Genomic DNA, 27,784 nt, shown 5'->3' on the forward strand with positions numbered 1-27,784 from the left:
CTCCTTCGTTAACATTTGCTCCATAGGATACTCCATATACGGGAAAAGCCTGGAAAATTCAGGGAAGTATATGGGGAAAAACCTGGAAATCTCAGGGAAGTATATGGGGAAAAACCTGGAAATCTCAGGGAAATTTGTTTTCCAAAAGTTATATGAACCCTGTCAGGGAATTAATTATAAAATAGGTTGAAATAGGTCAGGTAATTTTAAGAAATTTAACGAATTCAGGGAATAGTCGGGGAATTTGACTTTAGTACAGACGTTTTCTTGGATTTTCGAAAATTAAAACGTTAGTACGTTTAACCATGAAAATGGTTTAACAGCGTTCCACTTTACAAATAAAAAAATGTCTTAAATCATAATTTCTCGAAGAGTTAATTAATGAAAATAATATACTTAAAAATATACTTACAATTCAAAATATCAGGGAAAAATCACGGGACATAGTCAGAAAAATCCGGGAAATTTTAGGATGGTTGGTCCTTTCCTTTAAGAATCAAAAACTGTTAATTTTTAATATTATTAAAACATTTTTACGAAATATAACCTAGAAACTCGAAAGAAAAAATCGTGAAAATTAAAAAAAAAATAATAATAATAATAAAAAATTGGATTAATTTAATATCAGTCTCACATCTGTTACTCCTCAATTCGGTATATTTCGGGTTTTTTTCTTTTTCTTTAAGAGGCTCGCTTCTAATTGAATTTATTCTCATTTTGCGGCTAACCTATCCATCCTTATCGTGATCATACCATACTCTCCGTCGCATCTTTACAAAGCATGATGTAAAAAAAATTAAATAAAAAAATAAAACATCTCGCCCCCAAGAAGCAAGTTTGATAAATAAAAAAATTCCATACCGGGATAATTTTTAAATTCAGCAAGTCGCTTTGCACTGAAATGGACGCTGTTTAAAGACTGGTTTTCACTGGCCCAAAACCAGGGAAAATCCGCGTGCCACTGCGGCAAGCACGGAATTGATTTTCTATTTTCCGCAAATGTTTACGGAAATGAATGCGAATTTGCGAAATGTCATTCATATTTATTTATTTATTCATCATTTTTGCGGCTCCGTAAAACCAGGGATAGATTTAATTTTAGAAGTAGGAATGGAGAACGGTTAGTATTTACTTCAGTCCGACTCATAGCCCTGTATAGAGCCCCTCCCTGCAACACGTAACGAAAAGTTTAAATTATCTTACTGGCTCAGTTTTAAACTACGTTTTGATGACGTTGCTGACGGGGACGGCGAAAAATACATAATTCCTTTTTACCTCTATCGCTATGACCCGCCTCTTCTTTCATACACCCCCCCCCCTCCGGTGGAAGGGGGTCCGGGACTTTGACGCTCGCTCAGATTACTCTATTCACCATTCCTACTTCTAAAATTAAATCTATCTCTGGTGAAACTTTAGTAAGTGAAAACCAGACTTAAGCTTGGATAATCGTACAACAATTGGGGGGAATCGTTCTGAGGTGGTTTTTTTTTGTCTTCAAAATTTAATTTAGGCCTTGTAACACAATTTAAACCGAACAAATATATAAACAATTGTTTATATATTGCATTTGTGGGGTGGATATTTTTTTCCTGTGTTTATGGTGACGTGTTGTGTGGTCGCTTACCTCCGAAGGTGCTGGAAATATATATTCCATTTTTATTGTGTTCTGTTTTTATGATTCTAGAATTTCATTATATTATATCCAGTATGGTTTGGATATTTTTAAACAATTTAACTTATTGTATTGGTTGAGATAAAGTTATAGTGATATTGCGAGCTATTATTTTCTCCTTTTTAATCGAAAGAGCGTATTAAAAAAGGAATATATCAATTGGACTGTAGTATCACTTTAAAGGTGGTCATTTTCGTTTTTAGATATTTAGACCACACTCCGATAGAAGATATTAGCCGGTAATGTAATGCTTTCTATAATGATTTCGATTCTAGATAAGGCGGGAAAACAACTTTCCTTTGTTCCAAATTGCGTTACAAATAGGCCTAACTGATAATATTTGCTTAAAAACCCCAGTATGTACATCCTTGAAGAATTATTTGAAAGAAAAATCTAGTTCATCAATTTTGGCGGGAATTTACAAAGGCCTAAGTTTGAATTCTCCTAAGCCTAAAAAGTAAAACCTATGATTATTATAACGCTAAGAAAACAAACTCCGCCCCCTCGTTTTGAAAACATACACCACCAGATAGGTGCACCTCCTTAATGAAAGGTTGTTTTCGCATTTTTAATCTGCCAAAATATCTAAAAAAAAAAAGATTCCAAAGAAATCACGTTAAGCCTTGGCAAATTTATAAACATTCCAATCTAATTTTCGGGGCCATGAAATCATAGACCACAAATTATTTCTCGTAAGCCGCCAGTTTTAAAAAGTAACTTGGCAACCTTCATCGTTAGCCCTGTTTACACGACCTTTTGACCTCTAGCACGAGTCTATTGGTTATCTTAAACTCGGGATCTCTAATTTTTCATCTCCGGGTGCTTTATAAAAACCGTCAGCTTAAATTAGCAACGACTAATTGCGCATTTTGTTCGTGTTCCTTAGCTTTAATAGTAGTGTTAATTTAAGTTGTCGCCGCGCGTTTTTTTAGACCCGCTTAATGATGAAGATGGTCAAGTATAAGTTTCAAAGGAGAAATTTAGATCTCTATCAGGTGACGAGAATAGCGCCTATGGTGTGTGTGTTTTGAGGCAGCCCCCGCAAATAACATGGGAGCGGTGTAATCAACGCCCACTTTTCAATGTGTAAATTGATTTTTGAACTTTGTTTTTGCTGCAGTCCTTTGGTTTGGAATCGTGTAGAGTAGACAAATTAGGCTTAGCTTTGAACAATTTGTGAGATATGAAAATGAACGATAAATTAAGTAGCGTTATTGTTGTAAGTATGGAAGAACTTCAATTTCTAACGCCGTAGGATGACTACAAGTACAATTGTGCTAAATACTGTCAAACCAGGGATAGATTTAATTTTAGAAGTAGGAATGGAGAACAGAGTAATGTGGGCCCCCCTTCCACGGGACGGAGGGGTATCAAAGAAGAGGCGGGTCATAGCGACAGAGGTAAAAAGGAATTACCTGGTCTATGAGTCGGACTGAAGTAAATACTCAATTCCTACTTCTAAAATTAAATCTATCCCTGGTCAAACATAAAAATTTTAAACGTCAAATTCAAAATATGAAAACTTTATTTGTTTATCTGTGGTTTATTACAAAATTGGATTAATTTCATCATTAATAGGTGCAAAAGGATTAATTTCATCGTTAATCGCAAAAGTCCGTAATTAAAAAATAACATGGCGTAGTTTCACTCTAATTTAATATCGGTCACGTGTTCGATTCCTGCTCCTTGAGTTTCTGTAGCTATCATTTTCTCTGGAAGCGTACTCGTACCTTGACCTTCTCCCATTCGTAGCTGCCCTAGAGCGGTCGCGAGATCGTGATCTGTCTCTGTCCCATTTATTATCGTGGTAGTTGACCTCCCCGCGATCGTAGTTGTCCCAGCGTCCCCTCCTGGTCCCCATATCCTCCCTGGAACGATGTTGGTACCCGTCTTCGTATCTACCGTAATTCCTCGAATGATAGGAACTCGATTCGTATCGCCCATATTCGGTATTCCTCGGACGAAAGGTACTTGATCCTAAAATAGAATTACGTTACATTTGAATGAGGGGGCGAGGGGGGATTTCTGGAAAATTAACGGGCAATTACGAAGACCTAAATATTCGAATCCTAATCCATCAATTAGGATTCGATTAAATGGCCAAATATTCAGGGGCTGACCCTACATCGGGAATGTTGGCTTGACTTCGGATTCTGGCTCTACCTCTACCTCTACCGTTGGCGATTGGAAGATGATTTGGTGCAGGTACTGGCCATGGGTCCCTAGGTTGCGCGATTAATGGCATAGCCGCTTCTGGAACATGTCGCCGGCGTCCACGGCCCCATGAAACGGGTGGCAATGGTAGGGCAGTTGCTGGTGGACTTAGAGGTAACAAGGTATCCCTTTCTACGTGGATAATGTCTTGCCTGAAAATAGAACGTTTTCCCTGAGCCACTGTGTTACTCCGCAGGCTCTACTGACACCTATCAGAAATTTATCCTCTTCAATAAACCAAAATGAACCTTTTCCAATTTCACAAAATTCCCTGACTTTTTTAAGGGTTTTTCACTGACTTTTCTGGGGTCTTTTCCCCGAAGAACTTCTATATATTACTGAAATAATTTTATTGGCAAAAAATACTTGAAACTATTTAGGTTGTAAAAACTTGACGAAGGAAGAAAAAAAAATGGCTCGAAGCAACTTGTTTTCCCGAACGATATATCCTCAATTAAATACCTTAATCGATAAAAAATATCGAAACGATTTGCCCATTAGTGAAATCTTATCAAAAATAAAATCGTTCATTGTAAAAACTTCAACTGCAAATTGAGACTTTAAAAAAAAAATTACTAAAAGGAAAAAATACCTTCCGAAAATTTGAACTTAATCATGGACTTTGTAATTCTAAAGAGGACCAGAAAAGATAAGCGTACGAAGTTCGCTAAGGGGGAACCATTTTTACTTCCCCTCCCTGTACTACTAAAAACCTCGGTATCGGTTGAAGTATCGGGTTTTTGGATCATAGTGAGTAAATATCGGTATCGGTTCATGTTTGCACCGGTATCGGGTTAAGCCTAGTATCGGCCATCTCTATTTCTGATAGACTTCAGAATTTTTGTATCGACAAAGAAATTAACTCTCCCATAGTTTTCCTTTCCCCTATAGGGTTTATAAGATCCATGTCTTAATAGCTTGAAATTTAAAAAAAAAAAAGTATTTTTTTTTTATTTGGCAAGTATATAAATCGAAATTAAAGCTCCTTAAATTTAAATGCGTGACATATGGTATAAGGCGGGGGGGGGGAGGTAGAAGGGTCTATCAACTTCAAGGATGTTTCACCAAGTTGAACACGAGCTTTGATATAGACTTTTTAAAAATGATCAAACTTATAAATCTATCCCAATATACCGAAAAAATTCTCAGTGCATTAAAACGTGTTGGAATCTCTAAAGCGTTTATGGGTAACCTAGTGAAGCTTCGGAGTTTGGACAAAAAAAAAAAAAAAGAAAAGAAATGCATGGGCATATAGATAAAATAATGGCTTAGGTGATTTTTACGGGGAAGAAAAAAAAAATCATTGCGTATCAAAAACCTGGTATGGATAGAGATGTCAATTGATTTTATTTGGGACACTATGAAAGTCTGACGTATATATGTTCCTGATTTTGGTAGAAAACTAAGCTATATATCATTAGATTTAACCATAATTAAAGAACCAAAATGTTTTAAACTTATAACGATTTCAAAATAGGCTTAATAATAGAAAGTAGTGATATTTAGTTTATTAGGGAGAAGGTATAAGTTCCTTGCATTTCCAGCTTTATCTCCAGTCCAAACAAACGTAGGTCCGGAGTTAATCCCCGCCTCTAAATTACAACCAGCATCTCATTGGCTCTTGAAAACTCACGTAAGCGCGAGGCGAATGACGAAAATTACGTATTTTTCGACTGGGGAGAGGAAAAATAGTCCGGCCTCCTTTTACGTCCCCCCTTGTATTTTGAAAGGGGGACTGGGACTATGACGCGCTATTACTTAGGCATCTTATACCTTCTCCCTAGTAAACTAGATATCACTTCTTGGTAATAGCAACATTTAACGTTTTTTTCCAAATAGGCTTAGCAACTCTAACAAAATTCGCGCTATCACGTAATATTAGGAAGTGCATTATCGCGTTAGGCTTAATGATTCAAATTAGACTTAGAAACTGCAACAAAATTTACAACTGTGGTACCGTTTATTGTTTAATAATTACGTTAGGTTTAAGGCAGCCTTTAGGAACACTCCCCAACAAGTAACACTATCTACCTAATATAAAAAGAAATTTCGACTCGTGATTAGCTTTCAGATACGGATCAGCTATAATTTGGTTGGCCTTAGTTGTAACTTTTATTTTCATCGAAGCTTAACGGATCTTAGTTATCAAACCACTATGGAGGTCCCAGTTAAAAAGAGACTATAGCGCTACCAAATATTCTGGTCCGGGGGGCCACGGCGGCCACCTGACGATTAGTTTATGTTCAAGACTCTAGGTGGCGCCAATAATTTAACCCCTATCATAGTGGTGGTGTGTATACCCCCTTCCTTTGGGGTCGTTCCTGGTAGATACCTAAAGCCCCTAATTCTAAACTATTTCTTTTCCCTCGCAAGTTTTTTTTTTTTACTTTTATATTTCTAACGGAACTTTTAAACTTAAAATTTAAGTTCCCGATGCTATCTTTACGTTGAAAAGTTAAAATTTTTCGATTATTTTCTTTAGTTTCGAGATAGGGGTTCCCGAAATTTTTTTTTTACTTTTAAGGTCCGGTTGAACTTTAAAAAATTTAATAATACTTACTGTATTACTGGAGGACGAAGTTCACTCAAATAATTAAGCCGTTCCATGTCATGACCTCTGGCGGTATTAAAAGCTGTATAATAAAAATATGGTATATTTTATGTGTAAATATCATAAGTTCATAAGATATGTTCCATAAGTTTGTCACTGGTAACTTAGAAATTGGAGCTTGTCATGAAGTGAATGAGTGAGGTAGGTCATAGATTCGAGTTAAAGCGACGCCTGGTGAGGCGATGTCAAAGGCTTAGTACAGACTAAATAGGTCTAGATGGAAGTCCTGCAAAACTAACCGAGTGTAGGATTTCAATTCTCGCTTCCGTCGTTCTCGAACTAGCTCGAGCTGTAAGTCTCTAGCATTACGAAGTATAGATAGTGTCATACTTATGGGGAACATATCTTTTAAACTTATGTATATATACATATAAAAAAATATTAAGAAATGATAAATTAATTTAAGTAATTAAAAAATCTCTTGTTATATTTTTAATTTTTACCTAAAATAGCTTCATCCACTTCGTACCCTAACCGATCAATCATGTATCTATAGATAGAAAATAATATTTCTTTTTGAAATATTGCTAAGGTTATTTTATATAACAAATTTTTAATTGAAAACGACTTCTCGTCCGTCGTTGAAATTTAAAGAAAAAAAGTCGATATTTTATATATTGGTTAAAAAAGAAAAGGGGTTGGAATTTTTCAAACTCTTAACGAGCTTCAGAGTTTGAAAAAAAAAACGAATCAAATTCCTGGATTATTAAGCGTTTCGGTCACGCTATATTTGGAAGGAACCCGTGTTGACTGTTGAAATCGCTAAAGGGCCTTACTTCCCTATCTGCCGCTGTTCCTGAATAACATTTTACCTAAGCTAAACGTTTAAACTTTTAATTTTTCACTTGCCAATAATTTAAAATAAATTTTGCAGCTACAGAAACTGAAATAGGTAGTCGATTTTATATGTTGGTATAAAGGGATACTTGAGCTAGATTTTTTAATGGAAAGAGCGTTTAAAATAACAGGGTTGCCACGGAATATTCAGAACCAAATTCCCTGATTTTTCCAGGTTTTCCCTGACCTTTTGGGCCGAAAGTGTAAATGTTTAAAGCACGTTTTAAGTGCTTATAATTAAATAAACTCTCTACATTAAGTTTTCCAATGTATTTGTTGCACCAAAATGAATAAGAATCATTTTAACTATAAATAAGTCTCAGAGATTTTTCTAGAGCGCATTTACTTTACAAAAACAATTCTAGACAATTTTAAGGATTGCTCTAGAGTTTTCTGTGTTAAGAGAGGATGAGGGGAAACTTTCATTACTCTTTCAATAAAGACTTATCCCCAGAAATTTACCCACTAAAATCAAATTCCCTGACTTTGCTGAAATGTTTTAAATTCCCTGACTTTTCCCTGACCATTTCGGCCCATTTTCAAATTCCCCGACTTTTCCAGGTTTTGCAGATTTTCCCTGACGTGTGGCAACCCTGAATAATGAATAATCAATTGGAATCATGTTTCAAATTTGAAATAAATCTAACTTCGTTATTTATTAACGCATTTCATCGTGATTTGGCTCGTTTTAAAGCTGTAATCGAGGTCTATCTAAATACATCGTAATCTTCATGACGTATTTTGAGTTTCACCTTCACTTTAAATATAATTTTAAGAGGCAAAAAAAATAAATGTTTGGAAAAAATAATGGCCGAAGAGGCTGCTGGGAATCGGATCAAATTCTTTACAGAATGTGGTAGAGAGAGGGGGGGGGAAGAGATAGTAAACAAGAAAAAAAAATCTGTCTGAAGTTTGATAAAATTACCAAGAACTAAGAAAAACTATCGGAAAACTTGTAACACCAGTGGTTTGTAGCTTTCTTATTTTGCTTGAAAACAACCGAGGTAAGAAAATAAAAATAAAAAGCAAATTCACCCATATTTGTCTAGGAAAAAAACAGTAATGACAGCTAGCCGACTTAATCAATATTAAATCCATTATAAAACTTAACGCATGGTGCCAATACCAAATCTCAAAAGTTACCCGAGTCAGTCTATAACGTAAGGGGGATTCGAGTAATGACTAGCCGCCGAAAACTATGTCTGCTAAGAGGTTAAAAGGTCAATTCCAAAAGAAACAAATCAGCGAGTTATACAGTGGAGTTTCAAAACGTTTTTCTGTCTCGATTCTGAATATTTTTCGAGCAAAATTTCTTCCTTCCCGAAGAGAACCTACTTGACTTTTTACTTTTTTTACGAATTTGAGGGGTCAGGAGGTCAAGCTCCGGGGTCTACGACCCCCCACTAAGACAAGAAGGGGTCCCCTTGTGTTTCAAGATGTAGGTGCTCACCTACCACCCTCTTTACCCGCCAAAAATCGTAGCTATCCCGCAAAAAAATGTCCACCACGCCTCGCGATGAAGTGGTGACCTTTTAAATTTGACCCTTAACCAATTTCATTTAAAAAAATACCACCACCACCAGTACTTACTTGCAGACGAGGTAACCTGTCCTGTTGAGACCGTGGGTGCAGTGTACGCCCAACAGCTGACCTGTAAAGTACAGATTATTTGACTTATATCAAAAATCATAAATATAATGTATGAAATATTTCTGAATTTCTTTTTTTACCAGCGCGATTTTCATCCTTAAAAAATCTCTCCGCGGTTGAGAAAAATCTGAAGATTTTATATTATGTAAATATAATTTTATAATAACTAGCCTAAAATTAAACCAAAAAGCGATATCTAGTTTATTAGGGAGAAGGTGTAAGATGCCTAAGTATTCGCGCGCCATGGTCCCAGTCCCCCCTTTCAAAATACAAGGGGGGACGTAAAAGGAAGCCGGGCTATTTCGCAGCCTCTCATCAGTCGGAAAATACGTAATTTTCGTCATTCCCGTCGCTCTGACGTGAATTTTCAAGAACCAATGAGATTCTGGTTGTCATTTAGAGGCGGGGATTAACTCCGGACCTACTATACGTTTGGACTGGAGATAAAGCTGGAAATGTGGCGAATTTATACCTTCTCCGTAATAAACTAGATATCACTTCTTGATTAAACTTGAACTCACTGATCAACCACGTTTGAAGGTGGTACCCTTTGACCAGGACACATAATCTTCGTATAACCAATTCTTTTCTTTGAAAATTCCTTCAGATTTAATTTTTAATATTAATTGATAACAATTAAACTAAAATTCGGCTTTCAAAAAGACACGTACGCCGGAATCGTAATATCTCTTTGTATTGGTCAAATCTATCACGTGACCTAAATCCTCAACCGTAGCTACTAATTCATTGAGAGTAAATCTTAAAACAGAAATTATAATTTTAAATTCTCAATTAAAAATTTTGAAAACGAAATACAAAAACGTACCGTTCTCTTTCAGACAAAGTACGACATAGTTCCTGAAAAACGTAAAATAAATTTGAAACTTTCGAAATGTCAAATCCAGTTGGGGTTTCTTTTTTATTTATTTCCAAAAGGTTGTTTGAGAAATATTGTGATCAAAAGGTTTCCGTATCGTATCTTTTCTTGAGTTACAGTTTCTTTGTGCAACCTTTAAAGTTACGACCGATTACTAACCCCCCCCCCCCCAACCCCCGGCCGCCGGATGATACCACTATCATAAGTAACCTAAGAACGATAAGTACGACACAATTCTAATTTACGTCATGCTTAATTTTGTTCTCATATGGATTTCGTATGAAAAAGGCTATTATTAGCATTGTCTTTCAATTTCTGGTCATTCCTAAAACTTATTTAGATAAGTGCAAAATGCCAAGGAAATACATTTTCGACTCATAATTGATTTCTCATAGAAACCACTGTACCTAGGTCCCATAATTACCCTTTTAATGAACACCCTTGCACCTTAGTGTTTATAGTTACTGGCTCTATCTGACCCTTAAAGGCCGACTTTCGAAAAGGGTTCTAGCGAACTGAAAACCGAGCATCGAGACTAACAATGGAGTATAACCGTGCCGATTTTCAAAGCCCCGCTGGGTCAAAAGTTGGAAGGGTTCTGGCTAACTGAAAGCCGTGCTATCAGTGGTTCTAGCGAACCGAAGATGAACAATAGAAATCCTTTTAAATTTATTTCCTCTCGAATTTTTGCTTTTCCCTGAAGGAAATTCCCTATTGTGTTTCTTCAGTTGGCTAGCCTAGAACCACCTCAGATTAATAATCTGAGGAACCACATTGCACGGCTTTCAGTTAGCTAGAACCCTTCCATCTTTAACCCCAGCGGGGATTCGAAAATCGGCATGGTCGCTCCATTGTTAGTCTCGATGCTCGGTTTTCAGTTTGCTAGAACTCTTTTCGATGGAAGTCGGCCTTTAAGGATGACTTGACTGCTAATAGGGAAGCTCATTTTGATTGGCAAAACATTTATTAAGTAGTTGGCGGAAGTAGTTTAACACTTCATTCAGTGTCAGACTTATTGGGGTAACGTTACTAGCCCCAGATCAAAATGTTTTTGGTTCTTCGCCGAAAATGGTCTACATTATTTAAGAGATATATATTATACACTGGCGGTGACTTCATTAGAAGTTTAGACATCAATGGTCGCCTTGGGACCTTTGAATAATGGGCCCAGTTTCCTTTGGGGGTCTATTACTAAGGAGGTAATTTAGCGCGTATATATCGTAACCTTTGAACTTAACGGGAATTTTTGCCGGTAAAAAAAGGGTTTTCCGCTACTTTTTACACTCCACATAGTATTATACTTCCTTTAGCCCTACCAAGAAGCGATATCTAGTTTACTAGAAAGAAGGTATAAATTCGTCACATTTCCACCTTTATCTCCAGTCCAAACGTAGCCTGTCCGGAGTTAATCCCCGCCTCTAAATTACAACCAGCACCTCACTGGTTCTTGGAAACTCACGTCAGCGCGACGCGAATGACGAAAACTACGTATTTTATAACTGAGGAGAGGCGAAATAGCCAGGCCTCCTTTTACGTCCCCCCTTGTATATTGAAAGGGGGACTGGGACTATGGCTCGCGAATACTTAAGCATCTTATACCTTCTCCCTAGTAAACTAGATATCGCTTCTTGTTTAAAATGAGAACTAATACAGCCATCGTATTTTCTAAGGATTTAGTTAAAAATTAGGCTTTTCTACCGCAATAATAACCAAGTAAAACACGAATTTTATTATAATTATGGGTTAGATCTTTTAACCAAGGCCATTTTAATTTGTTAAATCTAATGTGTTACGGTAATTGTCGGATACATACTATGAATTTCAATAAAATATGTTAATATTTTTTACCTTAAAAGTATCAGGCCGCCGCAATAAGGTAATCTCAACCTCAATTTAAAAATAACAATCGCGTCAGATCTCTTAAAAAAAAAGTGTGCGCGGGTGGTGTCTCGTCCAAATGGCGTCAGACAGACTTAACCGCGGTTTTAGTTTTAGCAAATTGGGCGCCAAAATATTTCCCGCCAAAAAAAAAAAAAAAAAAAAAAATCACCATAACATACATTAAACCAGTTGACCGTAAGAGCGCCGAACGTTTTTATCAGTCAGACTCTGTAGGATAGGATGGGTTCCATTACAATTTATCCAACAAATTCGCGTGGGCCCTTCTCGAATATATCCCTTTTGTTTCTTTGAAAAATTTTCGAATTGATCAACCCACGCGTCCAAATGTAACATTATTTTTGTTTGGACTCCAAAGGCGATGGATATGGCAGATATAAACTTGAATTCTTACAAGGATAACGCGCGGGACTGTCATTTCTAAGAGTGCGCGGGGTTAAATCGGGAATATACGCCTATAAAAAAATACCACGAGACTCTGCTCGAGTCCATATATATTTTTTCCCGCGCTTTTTCAACTTATTTTGGCGCCAAATTGGTGGTTAGGATCGTGAAACTCCATAAATAAGTTAGCATCGGTTCAAAGATAGTAAATTATTATAAAAACAGAGTAAATTCAATAAAATAAAATTTAAAGGAAGAGTGTAATCTTTAGTCGTGACAAGAAGCGATATCCATTTTATTAGGGAGAAGATATAAGATTCCTAAGTATTCGCGCGCCATAGTCCCAGTCCCCCTTTCAAAATACAAGGGGGGGGGGACGAAAAAGGAGGCCGGGGTATTTCGCTTCTCCTCAGTCGGAAAATACAAGTAATTTTCGTCATTCATTTCAAGAACCAATGAGATGCTGGTTGTAATTTAGGGGCGGGGATTAACTCCGGACCTACGTTTGTTTGGACTGGAGATAAAGCTAGATTATAAATGTGGCGAATTTATACCTTCTCCCTAGTAAACTAGATATCGCTTCTTGGTCGTGATCGAGTAAGGCTTTGGAATTTAAGTTAACTCTTATTTTTCGTTCACTGTTCCTTAACTTAAGACAAAGACGTTTGATTAAAGACTTGGCTAGTTCAATAAAACTCGTATTATAGTCGTTTTTGGGCCCTTTTTAGATCAAAATCTAGAGATATTTATTTCTAAATAACAGCGCTGTAACGGTTCCCACGCAAATTCGGGATCGAGAGAGAGGAGACTCGTGGTAGTTTATACCTCGTAAATTTGTTATTCGCGATATTTTTCCGAATGTACGTACGCCCTGCGTGAAGAATGCTTAAAAATCTTTCTTTTGAACAAAAAGTAAGAAAACTTTGCAATTTAATAGTTAATTGCTATATAGATATAATTCTTAAAACCGAGCCACGCCAAAAAGGTTAACTTTTATTGCTATAAATTCCATTAATTTTAAATCAAAGTGGCGTGGAATTTTTATTCATTTTAGTGGGCGCGAAAAAAATTTACTTTTATTTCCAGCACCATGTTGGAATTTCCCGCCTTTTCTAGCGCGTAAACAAACTCGGCGCCATTTTTTGTAATGGGGCCCATACAGGGGGTGGAGTGGTGTTTAAAGTCGTGTTAACGCGACCCTCGTCTTAGGAATACTGACAGATCCCGCAAAGAGTGTCTATTTTTGACTAGAAGATGCCTAAAAAGATGTTTTTCCAAGATAAGTAGGCGGGAAACTTTCAACTTTCGTGTTTGTTTAAATTTGGCGCGAAAAATCTGAACCGCGAAACTTTGTCTGTCAAATTATTATTGGCAAATCATTCCTATTCCATTTGTTCGAGGGAATAAGGGAAAAACAAATGTTTGTCTATACTATTGTCTTATCTGACAGATCATGTTCAAAATCGGATCCACGGAAATCGACGTTTGAAGCTACCTATTAGTGTAGGGTATCTTTCAAACGGATCTTGGACGCAAAAGCACGCGTATTTACAGTTTGGGGTTAAGATAGTTACGTCTTTTATGCCTCCGCTATTAAGTACACCATCTCGAGACAAAAACCACGCCAAAATGGTTCTAAAGTTTCTCCTACTGTGTTTAATTTGAAAATTTCAGAGGGGTTTCTTCGAAGATGTAGATAAGGAGTAGGATACCCGAGAGGTCCGTTAAGTGGTCAAATTTTTCGCTTTTCAAAAACAATTTCTAGGCTACAACCGAAAATTTTTCGAATTTGAGACGTTCCGTCAAAAAAGCCGGCTTGCTAGATTGCCAGTATCATTTGTTATAATGTTAGAAAATTCGATTTGCACTCTGGAATTTCACAAATAGGGTGCTGGAAAGGTAGCTCAGAGGGTGACTTATTGAAAATTGGTTGGTCTACTTAACAGTCTGAAGTTTTCAACGGTTTTCGGGTTTAAACAAGTAGTACCGTGTACAGAGAAGTGACCACCTCTCAGTGTAGAAATTCGTGAATAAAAGTTCAAAGGTCAAAAAGTTACGTAACGACGACACGGAAATCATTTTCAAAAATTAGAGTGGGTCTAGTGAAAAATAGACCTTTTCGACTTAAAAAAAGGGGATAGGCAACCCTGAGTATCGGGACATATAAAGGGGGTTGATACATTGCCGTCTCTGCGCACTCTCATGATACAAAGAGACTACAGCGCAATGGATAGAAGGCAAAGCTTTAGGCCTACCCCTTGTCTTTCCCTATTATTTGTATCGAAATTGTTTATACTTCAAATTTCTCTCTCCCCATTTCCAATGCGTAAGAATGATACCTCACAATGTGGGCGGTTACATTAGTAAGTTCAATACGCTTGAACAGTGATGACGTCAATAAAGGGCTACGATGCAAGCTCCTCCCATATCTATATGTATCATCGCACCGCGAGAATTCCGGGTTTCCCGCTAACAGCAAACGTATCAGCCGACTAAAGGTATCGTTTTGGAAGTTGAACTTAGGGAATGATTAAAGCAAGTACTTGAGGAAGTCGAGGGCCGGGTTAGGGCCGCAAATGATCCGAAATACTTATCAGCGGGACACCCCCTTTGCAACCGTATAACCTTCAATTAAACTCAGCGGCGTCTGTCTTTTCCCCTCGAGTTACGGGCAATCACCCGTGTTAGGGACCCTATCACAATCGGGGCGTGGTTCCCTCGTCGGCGGGGTCAAAGCGGTCAAAAGGTCCCGCCGCGCACCGAGGAGTCCATCATGGACAATGGAATTTCTATACGATTCTTTCATTAGCTACCCTTGTGGTTTTCCTATTAACCTCGCGCGCGTTTCGGACCATTTTTTAAGGCTTACCCTACTCGCTACTTTTATTCAAAATAATGCCATCAATCTCTCGAAATAAGGCAAAATTGGACAAGTAACTGCGTGATTTACTGGTACATTTCAACTCCCACGGACCCATGGCCATTCTAGAACCTTAACTACTTAAGAAGCCAACGAAAAGTTGACAGAGGGTTAGCTAGTCAACAAGTCTTTTACCCTAAACTGATTTACATTCTTGTTTGTTGGGCCTCGTATTTAGAATTAATCGTGTGTTGGCACACATTGTTACGGTTCCTACGGGTCCAACACTATCAAAGCTACAAACTTAAGATTTTGCGTTATTCCCGTTAGTAATTTTAAGTGATTTTTAATTCCTAGCTACGCTGCGAAATTTGTAAGTAAAAGAAAAAGAAACGGTAAATACAAGCCTTCAAAATTTTACTTTCCTAAAACGCAACACCTAGTTCATCTTTATAATAATCCCCTCTAATTTAGCGTTTTTTACCTGTTATTTGTGTCGGTATTTTCGCACCTTTTTCAAAAATTTGAAGGAGGGGACATAAACCCTATGATCAGCATTTAACTTTTACTCTGTATTTTGCGTTTTAACTTCAATGTACCACCACGCATTCCAATTTGAAAAATGGAGGGTTAAAATCAAGTAACTTCAGGTAGAAATTGTTAATAGATAGTTTCTTTTTGATTTTAGGTTCATTTGGCGGCATCGAGGTCAAAAAAGTGGCGGGAAATTTCAGAAGAGAAACAAGGTTGGGGTAACATATAGGTAATTAGTTTCCCCAGTTTTCTACCCGATAACTAAGCCTAACTCTAGTTAGAACACACCGTGCAATTCTAAAAGCGTAATAGGTGATAATTTAAACTTTTTCTCTCGCTAGCTATATAGAAAGTTTTTTTTAAATTCTAAACTCGCTCTCCTATTCTCTACACCCATTTTGGTGGAATGGGGCACGATTTTGGCGGAATTTTCTTAACCGTGGAGAAAATTTCTTAAGATTAAATAGTTTTTATGAAAATCAAGGGTTTTTAATAACATTTTCAAAAGTACCACCTGATACGTTTTTGAACTTTTCGCGCCTAAAACATTTGCTAAACCCAAGTCAAAGGTGGAAAGCCGCTTTCAAAAATACACTCCCTCTGTGTTTTTGAGAGATATTCCAAAAAAACAAGTATCTTAGGATGTCCTGAATGAGGGAGGGTGCATTATGTGGGAACCTAACAAAAAAAAAAAAACACAGATTCTTCAGTAGCTGCTACCTTAAGCTCCAAGAGTCCCTTGTTTTTCCCGATTTGCAAAATGTTTCAAGAGGTACTTGAAAAATATTGTTTTTTTTTTCCATATTTTTGTGAAGTGCAGTGGGCCATAATATTTTTTCAAATTTTTTTAAGGGTTTTATCATATTTTTTGCGTTAAAAATGGTTACACCTGTTTTGGGGTATTTGAACTTGGCGGTCCAGTTTATTTTTTACCTAAGTTGCACGCGATTGGACCGCCATCTAGCCTATGCCGCTAAAATCTCGAATTTCTCGATACATTTTTTTTCGCGAAGTTAGTTATATTTTGGGATAAAAAAATGGCACTAACCTCTTTTAAAGGCACTTTAAACGCTATGAAGCGAGTTCCGGGGATCGGTTTACCAATTTTGGTGTATTTCTCCCACCTAATTAAACAAAAATACGATGAAGAATTAATGATCATTCAACAACATAATGAAAGGTACTCTAAGCCTTGGTGCAACATTACACAAAGCGTGGGTATGTCTGGTATTTTTATTTAATTAATTAGCTATGTAAAAGAGAGGGACCTTCGCAATTAATTTATAAATTTAAAGAGATATTTACCTATCGGGTATTCCACCTCTTCCCATTTTAAATATTATAATTTTCTAGTTTTAAACTATTATCGAATCTGTAACTAAACTCGAACGCCGAAGACATTAGGGGGCGGCCATTTTGTTACGTAATCTCGGGTCGCACTCGCACTTCGCCGCAATTCGTAGAAATATTACGCCGCCGGAAATTTTATTTCCGTTCCTGTTGGGTTTAATTTTTAACGAATTTTACATGTATTTTTAGGCCTAAAATAATGGTGTTGGGGATGTAACTTAAAAAATGATAGTTTTTCTATCAAAATCGAGTTCTTTATTGCAGAAATTATTGGTGTAACGTAAACTAGACTCCCCCACCAAAGGAGCAGCGAACCACCGTTAGTGTTAAGGTGATTTATGATCTCGTAACGGGTCTTAGCGTAGGCCTAACACGTTAGCAGTCGCTTTCTTTTGAAGAGCCGCCTGTAGTATACCTTTTCAGGTTACTTCTCTAAACCTAAATTTGACCCCTCAATCCGAGCGGCGAGGGAGGGTCACGGTGCGCGCGTGGGAAAGGTGAAGGGTCAAAACGAGCGCGTCGAACGCCGATTATTGAGTACCTCGATTTTACACCGATTTGTTCTTTAAGGGCCCCCGGGGCAGATAACTTTAAAATATTCTGGAATTTTCATCTTTTGATTATCTCTCAAACACTCACACTCGCTCCCATCCCATCTCAGTCCCACGCGAATGCCAGGAAGTTAAATTGGGACCCGGGTTCTTTGAATTTTAATGGTACTTCAGCTTCTTCCGGCCTGATGTTTTTCATGGGGTTTTTAGACGGTAGCTCAAGACGTTTGCCCCTCAGTTTGCCCTCTTATTACGAGTTGTTATTCCTCCGTACATCACCTTTCAACTTTCCCGCAGTTTAGCAATGATCATTACAAATGGTAAAGTACCTCCAGTCTACCGTGAACTAGGCACGAATTAGTTTAGTTTTAGAGTGGGAGAAAGCTTTGGAACGTAAGGGCACTGATAATTTTAAGATATTAAACCTTTTGTATATAATAGGACTTGTTTATCCATTTCCAAATATACTAAATACTTGGGGTTATTTTACAAAGGTGTTGAAAATAAAACTAGGATGGAATAACGTTACCCAGCATTAGCACATCCACTTTGCTGTCCATCCATGAAAAACTTATTAATTTTCCATCAGAAGGCCATAACCCTCTAGCAATTAACTCTTATAATAATAATTTCTTTCTCATAAATAAGCGGTATTTTCACGGTCATCCAATTAAGGAGTTACAATCCAAGAACTCTTCATCTTACAAACTAAATTACCCCCTTTGGATGATAAAAAATTCCACTCTAGGTCAAAAAACACTTCGAAAACCGCCACGGTTTTACTCGAAAACGTTGGCACTTAATTTTATCTTTGGCAAACGAGAGAATAACCGAAAAATAGATCAAATCAGACTATAAAATTGTTTTAAAAACCGTACCTAATCGGTTCAGTTTTCAGTTTCTGCTGGTTTCTACTTATATTTAGGGGTCGCGGGGTTCCGGCTATTACTTGACCCCTTCTCAACTTTTGACACGTCTGTAAAGCTCTTGCCCCATTGCTATAATTAAATTGGTGGCTTGGGGCCCAGGATAACCTCTCATTAGGCCCCGTTTTTCCGCGTCTTGTACTTCAAAGGAGACCGATTAAAATCATTTCTCCGTCTCTAAAACTAAAGCCCCCCAAGGGCAAACACGATCCCATGGGCAAAGCTATTTTCGAACTACTATAGTTCCTAGAAGACCACAGTAAGATCTACGCGTTAGCCGTAGGGGACAGACGCCTTACACCGCGTTAAAATTGACCACAATTGACTTGTTATGTTATATTATTTTGGGCATGCATTTTTCTATCGACCATCGTGGGTACATTTTTAGAAGGCTCAGAGGTTACTTAGGTTGCGTGAGTAACAAAGTATTCGTAAGTATGCAAAGTTGATGTTTTATTTCGCAATGGCTTTAAACTTATCCAACCCAAGAAAGAGTCCCACTTAAAGAAAGTACAAAGAAGGCAGTGGTGGGTGGGTAAAAATTATTTGAAATACGTCATAGCAGAAGTATATAATACTTCTCTTCGAGAGAAGTGTACCACAAAGCGGGGTAAGTGTAACGTCATTCTGTCCAACATCAGAGTATTTGGAGCAAGGTTACTAAACCAAATCACATACGCGATAAATAGTTCCCTCGTCATTACTCTATTACGATTAATTATTTGCCAAGGCACGCTTGTGAATTTTTGTCCCATGTCAAGATGAGGTTTGTGGGTTGATTGCTGAGGATTTAGTACCAAACAGTTATACAATTGACCCCACGGTCCATCTATATTTTGATGAGCAGGAAAGCAAACAAAAAGGGTGAGCCTGGAAAGAATGACGTTACATAACTAAAGTATTAAGAGGAAACAAAGTGTCATCCTTCCTCATGTACGTGACCAAAAAGAGAGGCGTGGTTCAAAGAAACTTAGGTCGTTTTATTTCGAAAACTAACACGTCAGGGAAAAGACGCTGCAATCTCGCGAAAACAAGGACTGTAGGTCTCCAGTCCCACTCCACATGGAGTCTTTGGATCTTTGAGTCACGTGTTGCCCGTGATGAATTTCAAATTATTTTTCCCGCCGACCCATGCCTTCTTTACTGCTAATTTAAATCATACCAAAGACTACGGAAAAAGTTGTTTGATAAAATAAAGTATTTGTTGTTATCCCCACACTGTTATTTCTATTTGCTCTTGTTAAAATATCAGCTTACGGAAACCCGAGATATCCATTCCCACGTTATTACAGGGACTCTCATTCACATCACACTTACGGCCGTTATTTGTTTATGTGGATATATTTAGAGGTTATACAACTCTCGTTTACTCGCGCCCATTTTTAGAATATTTCGGAACATCTGGAGTCCTTCAAAACCTACCTTATAACCCCGAGAAAGTTTTGATAGGTTGGGCGCTTGGGTTAGTAGGTGAATTGAACCATGTTCCTAATTAAACGCGGCGGCACTTTTCAAGTAACGAACTTTCTAGGGGTCATTAAAACGGCCCTGGACTGTCTCGAGTCTAGAGCCCAAAAATTTCCAATTCATTAATTTATCTTAGACGCTGGGGTGGCCCGAAAGACCCCCTATAATTATATATAACACCAATAAATACACCCAGTAAGTTAGTATGTCAAATCGTGACGATCTTAAACTGTTATTTTTTTATTTTAATTTAATTATAACTATGATTCGTAGCGCTTTAGATTATTTTGAAATTTTCTTCTAAAATTGTTTTACATGGATGAGATTTTTTTTTAGTGGAAGTCGTGATTGAACCATCAAATTAATTTGAGAATTATTTTAAACGTAATTTTAAACTTCGGGGTGAGGTTATAAATATAAAGTAGCTTACAAGCATTCTTCAAAGGGAAAGTGAAAGTGTTTGACTTCCATACGAGTTAGATCTCTTGGTACATGTATTACCGTACATGGAAAAATAGGTTCACTTTGGTTTGGCGCTAAACGCGCTAGAAATAGCAGATCATAAAAGGTACCGGTGTTGTAGTGGTGTGACCTTTTTTTCTCCCTTTATTGATTCCCTCTACATTATAGCCACGTTTACACTATACACTTTGAAATCGTTTATAACATGCATTTTGAAGATGTAGCCTAAAATTTTGCAGTTGAAAAATGTATGAGACATTTTCAAAAACGTCCAAAATATATTCGAATTGTTTATAGGATAAACGTGGCTTAAATTCTAAGGATGTAATACCTACCATAAGTTTATAAGATATGTCTGACACAAGTATATATTCTCGTAAAGCGACGCCTGGCGAGGCGCTACGTCAAACCGCGCGTAAATTCAATAGACCTTTTAGACGTAAGTATAAGAGGGTTGATACATTGCCGTCTCTGCGCACTCTCACGATACAAAAAGACTACAGCGCAGGCGGCAAGAAGCGAGATGGAAGGCAAAGTTTTACCTCAGTTTCTTTCCCTCTTAGTTACATCGAAATGGTCTATTCTCGCGTCTCGCGTCTAGCTCTCGAAGTATAGAAAGTGTCACACTTACAGAAAACATCCTATGGGTAAAAAAAAACACAAAAATTTATCAATAACTTGGTTTTCCAATATGAATCAATTTATAAACAAGCTTTGAAAAGTAATATATGTCCAGGATGTTGGTTTTTTTTATTCAGTTTCATCGTTTCGTGGGCGGTTTAACGTAAGGTTCAACATAAGTTTGCACTAGACATAACCCTTGTCTTTAGCTACTAATCCATTAGAAACTTATCGAAGCGTTGTACCTACTATAAATATAGCTTAGCCTCACACGCCAGACCAGAGATTATCGATTAAAAAACCCGAGATTAAACTGCTTAAGTACGACCGGGTTTCCGCTACATTACCGGAAGGACGAAGCCCCAAGAGGCTCAATATATGACCGTGACCATCTAGCATTTGATTGGTTTACATTCCCCAGTGTGCAGTTAGGCTGTAAGCTTAAGGCCATTTAGTGACAATCTATTTAATTTCTTCGCGAATATGTCCAACCTCCTTCCGAGTTTAGGCGCGTCCGAATATCGACCAGAAGTACAGAGTTAAAACAATAAAGAACCAACGCTACACTCACTCAGTACCTGAACCAGCATTCCAAAAATGAATAGCTACATACATCTAGTTGCGTAAGGCAAACGGGGGCCTTACCAACCTTGAGTTGACGGGCTGGTTGTTGGCGACAGTACCTCGTTTATTTTTCAGACGCTGTACAAGTACTTCGCCAGTAGGGTCGATTGACTTGTTTTGCTTTTTGTTGTTTTAAGTACTTAAGAAGTTTTGCCTCTTACAGGATGAATTTGATATATTATTAATGAACTATATACATAAAGGAACAATTATGGCTGGTTTTTGACAACGCGCGAATTAAAAAGTTTTGACACGGTTGTAAAAATGGCCGAGGAATCGTCGGAAAAGTTGTTAAAAATTGTTCTGGTTGGAGGACCGGGTACTGGAAAGGTACAGAAATATTGAAATTAATTGGCATTAATATTTTTAATTGGTAATTCGTAATCTTAATTAAGAGTTCATTGGCGACGCGTTATACTCAAGATATTTTCGATAAATTGTACCAACAGACGGTTGGGTTGGATTTTTTCATGAAACGTATTACCTTACCAGGTATTTAATTTAATTTTTAAATTAACCAAACTTAAAGTGCAGTATCGGTTTTATCGTGTTTTAAAAGGTAGTACTCATGTCACCGTACAAATATGGGATACTGGTAGTCAAACGCTTCTAAGTCAAATGGTGGATAAGTACATTTTCGGGGCTCATGTAAGATGGTTAAATTTTATCTTTATTATCATAAGTAATTTAATTCCAATACGTATGACAGTTAGTTTTGAGTGTTAATGTATTGTGTCAATTGGTTTCTGACGTGTTTCCGCTGTTTATTTCACCCTTTAAGGCGGTTGTCTTGGTGTATGACATCACGAATTTCGGTAGCTTCGAAGTATTAAACGATTGGTTGAATATCATTCATAGAGTTCATAGTTCCGCGCTAACTCTACCTGTTTTGGCGCTGGTCGCGAATAAATGTGAGTTGTCCGTACCTTTTACCGTAACGTAAATGTGACCTTATTGACCTTTAAGGCGATTTGGAACATATGAGAGCCGTCAAACAAGACAGACACGCCACTTTGGCGCACGAATGTTGTATGTCCTCGCATTGGGTTTCAGCCAAAACGGGGGAATCGGTAGGCTATTTTACAATAGGGAGCTAACAGTTCTGACCCTGAAACGTCACACCCTTCTATCTCTTCCTGGAGTTTCATCCCCCCTAACGGTTGGAAACAGCATTCTACGGTCAAAAATGCCAACCAGAGAGGGGCTGCGTGACGTCAGACTATCTCTTCCCCTAGCCAGTTGTTAGCTCCCTATTCTTAATATAATTTTAACTATACCGGACAAGGCTTAACTTAAGCCTTTGTAGGTTAATCTTTGCTTCCAAAAAATTGCTTGCGACGTCTTGGGAATTAAAATGAGTCGTTCAGAACAAGAAACAGTTCAACCTGTTGTAAAAGCCGAAATAGTTCAATATGTTAGCCCAGCTGAATCAACGAAAAATCTGCCAAAAAATTACAAAACGGCAGTTTGTACCGTCCAGTAAACTAAAGAAATAGGACCTCATTTTTTGAGTTGTAAATAATTTAAGTGCACTTATTTATGAATTATTTATATTAAGGAGAAAATAGTATAGATTATTCCGTCATTCTGTATATATATTTCTTACTAAAGGCACAAAAAAAAGCTTAAGAAATTAATATTTGAATCACAATTAAAAATTGTCAAGTTGAAAAGTAGCATGGATGATTACAACGCAACATACATCTCCTGTTATAATCCCCCGTGGCTATGTAATGAAACTTTACACTGCAAAAATAAAATTTCGCGCATAAAAGAAACAGTTCAAACATTTTGTGATTCGAGACTTTTTATTAAAACCAATTTTTGGCAAATAATTCTACGAAATTAATCTTGAAAATTAGTTTTTAATTAACAATTTTTTAATTATTCTAAAAAAGTGTTTCTCCGGGATTTTTTTTTTCTTTCTTTCTTTCCATTAATTTCTTTTTTTAATAATTTAATTTTCCGTAGACATTTTTTCCAAAATATACCTAACTCTTAATTTTATATTAAGTTATTTTTCCCATCATGCATTTCCACTCTCTCATTTTTTTTCTTACAACTTTAACAATCTCTCTTCATTTAAAAACACCCGGTGAAATAACTTTTTTTTTTACAATTTTTTTCTTTTAATTTTTAAAACTATCTTTTTGAAAATTTTTATTTAAATTTATTTTTTTTTTTGAATTTTTTTAACACTTGGGTGCGTGAAGTTTTAAACGAAATTTATTTCCCCTGTCGTTTGATTTTTGCCAACCAATGAAAAAAAAGTGTCAAATTTTTTCTCTCAACAAAAGGCAAAACTGTCTCCTATCGGGCAGCTGAACCATCTAAGTCCGAGCTTAAAATCTATTTACAGAAAACCATTCAGGCATAAAGACACCTAAATAATAGGCAAAAAAGAAACAAATAGAGCAAATGAGTAGGCGAATTTTGAAAAAGTAGGCTTAACAATTTCTCAAACAATTTCTCAAACTCCCAGCTAGAGCAATGAGTTGGCGAAGTCCAAAAACTAGGCTTAACAATTTCTCAAACTCCCAGCTAGAGCATAGCCCACTTGATCACGCACGCTGGCTGCACGCGCTCTAGAAGCCCGTCCAAACGATTTTTTTACACGTTAACTCGCGAATACGGCGCTTCACATAGGTTCGGTCTAAAATTCAAACCCGTCTGGTTTTAACATGGGCCTCTATGGGAGGGGACCAGTTTTATCAACGTTTTTGACAATATTAGTGCATCCACTGGTTCAAATCTCTTGAATTTTTAATGAGACGTGTATTGAAAGGTTTGATATTATCCTGTAAAATTTCAAGTCTTCAGCTATAATAGTTTTTTTTATAAAAAATAAAAATCATCACATAGTAGAGAAATTGAAAGATTTAAATCCTTCTACTATGTGATGATTTTTATTTTTTATAAAAAAAACTATTATAGCTGAAGACTTGAAATTTTACAGGATAATATCAAACCTTTCAATACACGTCTCATTAAAAATTCAAGAGATTTGAACCAGTAGATGCACTAATATTGTCAAAAACGTTGAAAAAACTGGTCCCCTCCCATAAACGCCCATGTTAAAACCAGACACGGGTTTGAATTTTAGACCGAACCTATGTTATTCTCATTTTTAGGGTCGATTGAGCGGGCTTCTATAGCGCGTGCAGCCAGCGTGATCAAGTGGGCTATGGCTATAGCAATGAGTTGGCGAAGTCCAAAACCAAGGCTTAACAATTTCTCAAACTCCCGGCTAGAGCAATGAGTTGGCGAAGTCCAAAACCTAGGCTTAACAATTTCTCAAACTCCCGCTTAGAGCAATGACTTGGCAAATTTCAAAATAAGGCTTAGCAATTTTAAAATTTCTCAAACTCCCGCCTAGAGCAGTTGAGTCAACAAATTTTCGCAAAGAAAGTAGGCTTAACAATTCATTTTAGGCAAATTATCCAAAAATAGGCTTAGGCTTAATAATTTTGAATTCTGGCCTAAATTCCTGCACCTTAATTTCGTGTTTCCTCCAATCACAAGTGACTATTTCCAACACCGCCCACTGAGGTCACCGCTGTCAAATCATCCGTTGGCCTTACTAGAATGTTAGATGGTGCCGTGCTTGATGACGTATTACTAGAAGCCGCGGCGCATTCCTAAATAAACAAAATTTTAGCTTCTTTTTCCTTCAATGTTAATTAAAACGGGGGGGGGGGGGAAGTATTCTTTAGCCATAAATTAAACTGTTTCACAATGATTAACAATTTTAAATGCATGACGTTATACTTAATAAACTTAAGTAACGAACGCTTAAAAATTCATAGAAAATGTTTTCTAAAAAGCGTAGAAATATTAGAAAGGTTTAGAAATCCCTCCAAAATTCAACAACTCGTACTTGTAAAGTATATCGTAATATACTTTGCAAGTACGCGTACTCGTGTATGTACATAATATATCATTAAGAAACCAAAACAATTAAAAAATGTTAATTAGAAAATAAAAATTTATATTATTTCGATCATAAAATAACAAATCTTTTAATAATTAATAACCACAAAAGATTTCTAGATAAGTTTTTAAACCTAACAACGTTGGTGTTGCATAAATATTTAACTTTGAGTTAACGGTGAGTTTTAAATTTAAGGAGGGTTTTCCTTTACCACCTTAACCTGAAAGGGATGCGTATGCACCCCGATTCTTCTCTCTTCAATCATAAACTTGAAAAACTCGTAGACAGACCAGGCGATAGCCGTGGACGGCATTTGGTAGATCACCCTGGCTTGCAAACCTCGAAAATATCCTCGCATTCCACCGAACTTGTAAACGGTTAGCGCCGCGTTGACCAAACCATTAATTTGCGCAGATTTAAGCGAAACTAAAGCTTTCTGCTCTTGGGTATTTAAAAGAGTCTTGCACACGTCTAAAGGCGTCGTGATCGCCGCAGCCACCGCTCCCGCTATGGCTCCGGAAATAACGTGCGATTTTGGATTATAAGTCCTTTCGTGATTAGTTAAATCGAGCATGTACTCGTAAGTTATGAAATGTATACACTGGAATGGTATATTCATAGTCAGTTGGGTAGTATAACTGCGGTAAAAGGCTCGAACGCCTTCTTGAGCCCAGATTTTTCGCAAACAATCAAAACACCCGCTGTATGGACTTTTATACATTTGCATTCTCTGCTTTACCACTAAAAAGAAAAAAAATATATATAAAAGATCACTAAAATGATCCAAATTCAACTCAAAATGAGGTTTGTTTTATTTTGATAAGATTAGGCTTAGTGTTAAGACTTTTTACGGTGACCATTTTGGGGGTATAAAAAAAATCTTATGTTATCAGTATTTCTACAAACCTTCTGCGGGATTCATCACAGCATCGTGCAAAAGGGTGGCTAAACAACCAGCCGCACCTGAAAACAAACCAAGGTTGCTCTTACAATTCTTATAAGTTCTACCAGATCTGAATGAATTTCAAAACTGATAAAAGATTATCTTCAAGAAGATAGTGAAGGTACTAGACAATACCATCAAAATTTAGGTTATGAAAACCTTCAATCAATCTTCCAAGAAAATTATTAACCTTGCGCAATTGGACTCCCAGCACCATGTTCTGTTTGGCTGAAAACCCTTTTCATTTTCTCGTAGCATGAAAAATATAGGGCGTGTGCGGGGCCTGCCCCTACAACTACAGCGTTGATTCCACGAACTGGTCTCATGACACCTTCGTAGCGAATCATTTTATATAGAGCTTCGGGGATGGTTTTATACGCAGCTTTTGGCGAAGGTTGTAAACTTTGCATTCGTGTCTACAATTGGAAAGACATAATAGCGGGGAAAATGGGCTTAATAATTGGCAAAGTTGGTTTCTAAGAAACACGCAATTGGGGTCGTTTTTTAATACAACAGTAAAAGTAAAATCAATATACGCTCTAGTTATCTTTTGTAGGCTTAACTCTCATAATTGTTCATCTACATTTATAATACAAATAGTTCCTCGAATGACACGTATATTTTCAGTCAAAAAATTGATTTATTTAGCTATTGAATTTCAAAGATTTTCAAGGACACTGTTACACTGCCTTATAAATTTGAAAGACACGAATTCTAATTGTTTAGTAATTATAGTATCGTGTTTTGAATGGATATTAACAACCGGAAGGACTTAAACTAAGTCAAATAACGTCACAATAAACTTTCGAGACGATACGATTGTATTTTTAATTGTTTCCTACTGGCCTACTTTTTTATATTACAGATAGCGAATTAATTTTTTTTTAAGGATTCGAGCCAAGGCTTAAAAAATATTGCCGCTCACCTTCACACTGTCTATCGGATACATTACAGAATGTTCGGAAATTCCAGCAATTGCGCCAGCTAACAAATGGGCAACCACATTATTTGTAGGTAAGGATTCGTACTCGTCATTGTCCATCGCGAAATTTAATTTAAATTAATCCTATCCTAAATAATATAATTAATAAAATCCCGTAATCTCGACTTTCTTATTCATAACTATGATATTAGGGCCGCCGTAGAAGACACGTGCCTCGATTCCCCGAGAAGTCCTCGGGAAGAGAACGGCGGGAAAGCGAAACGAGCGATCCGCTTTGATCTACGAGGCAGCTATTGACCAATCAAATCGCTCGGATAAATCATGTGGATAGTGACGTGGTGCATTTTTCTCGAGAAGAAGTGCGCGCCTTGTATAAAATGTCAAATTATATGCGTAAAACCGGCTTCAGCCTTCTTTACGAAACAATA

The 27,784-nt window shown here is 37.0% G+C and overlaps 3 protein-coding genes across 9 annotated transcripts; 1 reads left to right on the forward strand and 2 right to left on the reverse strand.

Annotated features, from left to right (window-relative positions):
• Window positions 1-3,179: 3,179 nt before the first annotated feature.
• Window positions 3,180-16,962, reverse strand: LOC149623232 (uncharacterized). 4 transcript variants are annotated; one of them, XM_089852310.1, is made up of 11 exons: window positions 16,844-16,962; window positions 16,587-16,662; window positions 9,811-9,842; window positions 9,656-9,743; window positions 9,506-9,585; window positions 9,065-9,111; window positions 8,925-8,985; window positions 6,941-6,987; window positions 6,447-6,519; window positions 3,798-4,038; window positions 3,180-3,649 (listed from the first exon to the last, which is right to left on the reverse strand). In XM_089852310.1, exons 1-11 carry the CDS (start codon window positions 16,867-16,869, stop codon window positions 3,317-3,319), a joined length of 1,104 nt encoding a protein of 367 aa, XP_089708436.1. In that variant the 5' UTR covers window positions 16,870-16,962; the 3' UTR covers window positions 3,180-3,316. The 4 variants fall into 4 exon arrangements, with proteins under 4 accessions (XP_089708436.1, XP_089708438.1, XP_089708437.1 ...); XM_089852312.1 differs by lacking the exon at window positions 16,844-16,962 and having other exon boundaries at window positions 3,842-4,038; window positions 16,587-16,700; XM_089852311.1 differs by lacking the exon at window positions 16,844-16,962 and having other exon boundaries at window positions 3,836-4,038; window positions 16,587-16,700.
• Window positions 16,616-23,328, forward strand: LOC149623233 (ras-related protein Rab-28-like). 2 transcript variants are annotated; one of them, XM_089852327.1, is made up of 8 exons: window positions 16,616-16,756; window positions 21,424-21,636; window positions 21,703-21,869; window positions 21,935-22,031; window positions 22,099-22,187; window positions 22,321-22,450; window positions 22,506-22,609; window positions 22,846-23,328. In XM_089852327.1, the coding sequence occupies exons 3-8, from the start codon at window positions 21,804-21,806 to the stop codon at window positions 23,020-23,022; spliced, it is 663 nt and encodes a 220-aa protein (XP_089708453.1). In that variant the 5' UTR covers window positions 16,616-16,756; window positions 21,424-21,636; window positions 21,703-21,803; the 3' UTR covers window positions 23,023-23,328. The 2 variants fall into 2 exon arrangements, with proteins under 2 accessions (XP_089708453.1, XP_089708452.1); XM_089852326.1 differs by lacking the exon at window positions 16,616-16,756 and having other exon boundaries at window positions 18,238-21,636.
• mfrn (mitochondrial iron transporter mitoferrin) lies at window positions 23,329-27,686 on the reverse strand. 3 transcript variants are annotated; one of them, XM_089852319.1, is made up of 6 exons: window positions 27,339-27,686; window positions 26,604-26,829; window positions 26,377-26,433; window positions 25,691-26,211; window positions 25,033-25,177; window positions 23,329-23,922 (listed from the first exon to the last, which is right to left on the reverse strand). In XM_089852319.1, exons 1-5 carry the CDS (start codon window positions 27,453-27,455, stop codon window positions 25,055-25,057), a joined length of 1,044 nt encoding a protein of 347 aa, XP_089708445.1. In that variant the 5' UTR covers window positions 27,456-27,686; the 3' UTR covers window positions 23,329-23,922; window positions 25,033-25,054. The 3 variants fall into 3 exon arrangements, with proteins under 3 accessions (XP_089708445.1, XP_089708444.1, XP_089708443.1); XM_089852318.1 differs by having other exon boundaries at window positions 25,685-26,211; XM_089852317.1 differs by having other exon boundaries at window positions 25,682-26,211.
• Between the last annotated feature and the right edge of the window lie 98 nt (window positions 27,687-27,784).

This window comes from Phalangium opilio, unplaced genomic scaffold, assembly GCF_054372755.1.
Source record: "Phalangium opilio isolate 3A_F unplaced genomic scaffold, DU_Popi_V2 ptg000113l_1, whole genome shotgun sequence".
NCBI lineage: Eukaryota > Metazoa > Arthropoda > Arachnida > Opiliones > Phalangiidae > Phalangium > Phalangium opilio.